General features: G+C 62.6%; 1 protein-coding gene across 1 annotated transcript in view; it reads right to left on the bottom strand.

Annotated features, from left to right (window-relative positions):
* VOLCADRAFT_87034 (uncharacterized protein) overlaps positions 1 to 6,164 on the bottom strand; it is a gene marked incomplete at both ends in the record, with an annotated part of 18,622 nt that overhangs the window by 8,762 nt on the left and 3,696 nt on the right. The window contains 7 exons of the mRNA XM_002946707.1: positions 255 to 948; positions 1,872 to 2,061; positions 2,398 to 2,463; positions 2,924 to 3,089; positions 3,325 to 3,473; positions 4,217 to 4,469; positions 5,005 to 6,105. Of these exons, the coding sequence (XP_002946753.1) occupies positions 255 to 948; positions 1,872 to 2,061; positions 2,398 to 2,463; positions 2,924 to 3,089; positions 3,325 to 3,473; positions 4,217 to 4,469; positions 5,005 to 6,105 (2,619 nt within the window). The remainder of the gene's footprint in view (positions 1 to 254; positions 949 to 1,871; positions 2,062 to 2,397; positions 2,464 to 2,923; positions 3,090 to 3,324; positions 3,474 to 4,216; positions 4,470 to 5,004; positions 6,106 to 6,164) is intronic.

Genomic DNA, 6,164 nt, shown 5'->3' with positions numbered 1-6,164 from the left:
CGGGAGATCGTATGCGAGGATAAACCGGTGTCCAGAGCAGGTGCACATCCAGAGCGGGGAGGGCCAGGAGGGGATGAGGGGTGTGGAAAGAGGGGATGTGGGAAGGGAGGTTAGCCACAAGACAGTGCTGTGCGTATGTATATATGTTTGTATGTCTGTTTGTCGTGTTTGTGTGAGTTGACTGCTACGACCCGCTTCATCTGACGACAAAGGGGAACATGGACAGGTAAGTGGGGATTCATATCGTGGCTTACCCACGGCAAGGCGCCGCTGGTCGCCGTCGAGTACGGCAAGTACGGCACAGGTTTTGTTACTCCCGATTGCGCGTTGGAAGGGGTAGCAGTAGCAGCGGTAGCAGTAGCAGCAGACGGGTTTCTGGACGGGCTGGCCGCCACGCCACCTCCGTCACCAGACGGGGAAAGTCCAGCGCTGGCGCTGCCGTACGCGGACAACAGCTTTCCGCTGGCGCCCGCAGCGGCGGCGGCGGCGGCGCCACTGGAGCTCTTAGACCGCACCGCGCGCTCCTCCGCTTCCACGACTGCGTGTGTCGCGTCAATGGCCTCACACAGCACGTCAATGCAGTACGGTGTGTCCAACATCTGCCGTACCGCGTCCGTACATCCGCCGCCGCCGCTCGCGCCGCCGCCGGGCTCACCAGCGTGGCTCCTGGAGGAGGGCTGTGGTCCCGATCCAACGACGGCACCGCCGCCGCCACCTGCAGCGGCGGCGACGGCGGCGGCGACGGCGGTGTACGACGCATCACTGGCAGTGCTGGAGTATCGTTTAAGGTAGCGCCGGCCGTTGCTGCTGCTGGTGGTGCTCAGCTTGCGGTAGAGTACGCGGATGGGGGCGACGTCCAAGGCGGATGGCTCCCCAGACTCCGCCAGCACGCAGAGCACCGATAGCAGGGAGGAAAGACGTGTGGCGGTGGCGGCTGGAAGTACGTAGCTGTGAGGTACGGCGGCGGTTTGAAGGTGGTTGAAGGTAGTTGTGGATGACCGTTAGAAGGCAGCAACAAGGGCTACGAAAGGATATTAGAGGCAACCGTTGTTACCACGGGAATGGTCAAGAGGGCGGTAGGTGGGGTATCCGAAAATTTTTCTCGATCACAATCTCGACACTTTTGGCGTGTGCAATTGCGGCGGCGGCGGATGTGGCGGGGGGGGTATGTGGCGGGGGGGTGATTCTTCCGTACCAGGATCTGCTGGGGTTTGACGATTGCGCGTAAGTGGGGTGCGTGGGGGTTTTGGGGAGTTCGGGTTCGCGGGGGGGGCCCCGTGTACACAAACCAGCCATGAATGAAAGGAGGAAGAGAAGAAGTAGGCGGAAAAAGGGGGGGAAAGACGAACCACGAACGAGTGAAGCTGCTGCCAGGGCAAGAGTAGAGGGGGAGAAAGGGGGGGAGAAAGAGGAAGATATAAATAGAAAGGAGGGGAGGTGGAGGCAGAGTCCATGCCAGGGCGGCCAACACCAGCCGGCAGTGCTGTGCCTCTGTGAATGGACTTGCAGGCAAAAGGCGCAAAACACGTTACACGGCTGTGACAACCAGCAACCCACCCACAAAAAAAAAGCCATCCACCCGGCCTTTTGCCTCCCCCCTTGCGATAGCTTGTTTCGTCACCTCTCAAGGAAAAAATGAATCTCCTTTTTAAATCCTCATTTTTCTCAAAAATCGCCCATTTATTAAAATTAATGTAATATGTAAATGTATTCGTTAATCGTTTCCCTTAAAAAGGAAAAACTACATTTTGCTCTTTTCCATTTTGATGCTTTGTTGCCCTTCCAACATCAAAAAACTCGAATCTGTCCAACTTGCCTCTATCTTGCCTACTTCTACCGTTCGACGTACAGGCGTACGAAGGACAACGCACCTGTCTGCCGCTAATTGATCCAGCAGTCTGTGCACTTGGCGGAGCAGCGCCGAAACCAGCCCCGGTATGGCACACAGCTGGTTCCGGAGCGCGGGGCTGCCGGCCACGAGGCGATGCAGGACGACCGCCGCGGCGGCCGCTACAGCCGGGTGGCCAGCGGCCAGATCTTGTACGACACCCGTCGCCGCCGCTGCCGTCGAGGCAGCGGCAGTGCCGCCGTTCATCAGTGCTGCCAGTGGGCCCCCGCGACCAGCTCCACGAAGGCTGCTGTTTAGGCTACCGCCGCCGTCATGGCGGCCGCTGCGGCTGCCGCTACTGCCGCCGCCGGCCGGAGGCGCTCTGCCGCCGCGGCCAGACGCCGCCGCCGCCGCCGCCGCTGCCGCCGCCGCCAGCGGTTGTCCACCACCACCACCACCGCCGCCGCCGTTGGAGTTGCCGCCGTTGGAAGCAGCGCCCTGGCTGAGTGTGAGCGTTACACTGAGAGAGGCGGCGCGGGAGGGCGTCAGAGCGCCGGCGGCTGTAGCACCACCCACATGCGGCAGCAGCTGTAGCAGCTCCAGCACGCGGCCCAGAAACTCCGTGGCAACGGGTCCTGCAACACAGCAGAAGAGCACCACCCGGCGACAACCGACGACAGAAAATAATCATCAGCCCCCAAACGCTCCTAAGAAACCATAAAACAACACATGCGCTTGCGTAAAAAAAAACCAACACACCACAATTTTTAATCACACACAGTCAAGGTATCAGCAGCGCGATATCATGACTCAGCTTGAATAATACCATCGACCATCAACTACCAACCACCACCAACCACCACCACCAGCAGCGCCCTGTTACGAGTAAGTCGTCAACGCGCACGCAGGCCCCGAACAAGCCCCCTTCCGCCAGACCGTTATCGGAGGGACTTGCACGCCACACAACCTGCATCGCTCCCACCCACCCCCCACTCCCCATCCGAACCAAGGCCCGCCCAAACCCAAACCCAAACCCAAACCCAAACCTACAACAACCCCACACCCCAGACCAACCGTCACTGCCCGGTGTCCTACCCTGCATGCGGTCGTGCACGAATGCGGGGTGCTGCAGCAGCATGGCCAGCCACTCCAGCGCCGCCGCCACCACCCCGGGCGGCTGCTGGGGCCCCAGGCAGTGCGCCAGGGCGGCGACCAACCCGGAATCCGCAGCCAGGTCGGAGCGCACGGAGGGCTCCCCGAGCTGAGGCCGGGGTGGGGTGGGGTGGGGTGGGGTGGGGCGGGGTGGGGTGGGGTGGGGTGGGGTGGGGTGGGGTGGGGGGCCCGCAGATATAGCATGGGACATGGACACACAGCACACAGGGCGTACGGGAAGTGAATGGGATGAGAAAAACAGCCTCACCTCTTACCATCCCCACAGTGTTCCCTTGCCTTCCCTTCCCTTCCCTTCCCTTCCACCCCACCCCACCTCAACGCACCTGACCATATCCAGCCCAGCCCTGCCCTATTACCTGCGTCGTGAGGGTGCACAACAGCTTAAGGACCTTGACCCGCAGCCCCGCCTGCCACTGCCACTGGGATTGCCAGCCGGTGACCCACGGGTCGGCGGACGCGGCTGCGGGCAGGACTGTTGCGGTGGAGGCGGAGGCAGGACATGTGCGTGGGAGACGAGCTTAAGCGGGGGTGACTCAAGCGGAGGGGGGGGAGAATTGAATCTCGAAGAAAAGAAGAGGATGAAGAGGATGAAGAGGATGAGGAGGGCGGGCGGGAGGGAGGTGGGTAGGGAAGGAAAAGTGGGGTCGCAGTCGCCGCGAGCAACGGTCACGAGTGAGAGCGTCAAAAAGCTGAATGGCGACAACAAACAGAATCCCCAAACCTGAAAATACCACGATGATACACAGGTTTTACATGACAAGCTAAGGAAAGGACTCGAGAACACACTTAATCCATGCCACAGATATACATACATACATATGCACGTGTGTGGCGGAGCTCCAGTCCGGAGAACCCTCGCTTTACGCCTTAAGCTTGAAGGTGTCTGGGTCTCATTAGTCTTCGGTCGCACTGTTTTATTATGTCAACGTCAGTGCCAATGGCCTCCAACAACCCCATGGGTAATTCACGCTAACTTCCACATACCCGGCCGCCGCTCCCGCAGCACCGCCAGCAGTGTCGCCACTAACGTCGTCTTCCCCGCCAACACGCGCGCAACGTCCCGACTATGAGCCGCCGCTGTACACAACGCCAACGCCGCCTCCACACCCGCCGCCGCTGCGTCACCGTACGGCTCCCCCGCCACGCCGCTGCCGCTGCCGCCGCCGCCGCTACTGCCACCACCATTCGCCGCCGCCGCCGATTCGGGACGCGCACCCGCCGTCACCAGCGTGCCCGACGACGCCGCCGACGCCGACGCAGTAGTAGCACTCGCTCCGACGCCGCCGACAACGCGGCCGACGGAGCCGATTGAAGCGCCAAGATCTACGGAAGCTGTAGCGGATTGTAGCTGCTGCTGCTGCAGCTGCTGTAGCTGTTGTGAGTCGCGCTCTCCGCGTGTGGATGTAGCAGTGGGGGCGGGTAGCAGGGCGATGATGGTCCCTAGCGCGCCCCGCGTGTTGACGATGACCTGATGAGACAGAGAGGAAGAGGCGGTGCGGTGGAAGGGGAGGGGAGGGGAGGTGAGGGCCCTGAAGTGCACTGTCGAAAGGACAGGCGATGTGTCGTACGATGTGGATGTGTCGTACGATGTGGATGTTGATGTGGATGTGGATGTGGATGTCGGTGGAAGGGAAGGGAAGGGAATCAGGGCAGATGCCAAACGCAAGGGCAGCGAACGCCCCAGGTTTGCTCCAATATCACATTGTAATGAGCGACGCTCTACCTGACATGAGCTCTACCTGACGACTCTCTACCAGACCGGCTACCAGAGATCAGACAAAGACCATCACCACCACCACCACCACCGCCACCACCACTTGACTACCGGACGGGGAAGGGTACCACCTTCGGTAGCGGCTGGGAGGAAAGATGGCTCAGGGGAATAAGAGAGATGCCGCCGGAGGAAGGCCACATGGATTGGACTGTCCGGAGACCTCGAGAGGGGTTGGGGGGTTGGGTGCGGGGGTTATTCCAGGATGACACACTGTCTCCATTCTACGGACCTGCGTAAACATCTCGTAGCTGTACGGGCCGTACTGCGCAATCGCCGCCAGCAAAGATGCCTCGAAGCTGCGGCTGGCCGCCGCCGCCGTGTCGCCCGCCGATGCGCCCCAAACTAGGGGCGGCGGCGGCGCTGGCGGCAGCATCAGGAGCAGGGCCATCGCGGAGAGCACCTCCGGCGGCGGCGCAAGAGCCTCGCGTACGACACTAGTAGCGCGCCCCGCAGGCTGCTCAGCCAGCCGCGCCAGAGTGCCACTGGCGATGGCCTGTACGGCAAAAGCTTCCTCGTCCAGCGGTGACGTCTGATCCATGCTGCGATGAATTAGAAAGTACGATAGTGTACGGACGACAGGCAGAGCACCGCAGTCGGATGCGACCAGTGCCTCTGTCGCCAAGTTGCTGGCGGCCACAACTCTCATCACATGCATGGCATAGACGGCGGCGCCCAGCGCCCCAGCAGCGTCAAGCGTGCCGTACCCAGCGGCGGCACCGCTGCCGCGGCTGCCGCCAGAATCCATCGACGCCACCACCACCGTAACATTCAAGTTCTGCCCCTGAGGGGCCCCCGCAGCTCCGCCAGCGGTCCCGCCACGGACGCTGGATTCCGGCGTTCCGCCGCTGCCGCCGCCGCCGCCGCCGCCGCCGCCACCAACACCGGCAGCCGCCGCCGCACCTCCATTTCCAGCTCCTAAACCTGCCATACCGGGCCAAGGCTGAACGTGTGGGTGCGGCATCGCCAAGTCGACATCCACGCCCAGCATCCTCGCGCCGTACGATAACGCCAACGCCAACGCCGCCGCGACGCCAGGGTTCGCCGCCAGCACCGCAATGCAGCCGCCGTCGGCTTCGGAGCAGTAGCTGTACAACGCCGACATGAGCACGTGCGCCACCGCAGGGCTTGCAGCTGACGGGGCCCCGGCGGTGGTGGCGGCACCGGCGGCGGCGGCGCCGCTGCTGCTCATGCCGCGGAGGGAAGAGGCGAGCGGCGCATGCGCGGCAAGCGCTGCGACGGCCCCGCCGCAGAGAACTTGGAATTTCCATAGGTGGTCTAGCACCGGCGGCGGCTGTGGCGGCGGCGGCTGGTGGGACTGCTGCTGTTGATGCTGAGGGGAAGGGGAGAGCGTCGGAAGCTGCTGGGATTGCGCCGCGGACGGCGGCGGCA

The sequence above is a fragment of the Volvox carteri genome (assembly GCF_000143455.1).
Source record: "Volvox carteri f. nagariensis unplaced genomic scaffold VOLCAscaffold_4, whole genome shotgun sequence".
Lineage (NCBI taxonomy): Eukaryota > Viridiplantae > Chlorophyta > Chlorophyceae > Chlamydomonadales > Volvocaceae > Volvox > Volvox carteri.
This window is presented reverse-complemented; position numbering and strand designations above follow the sequence as displayed.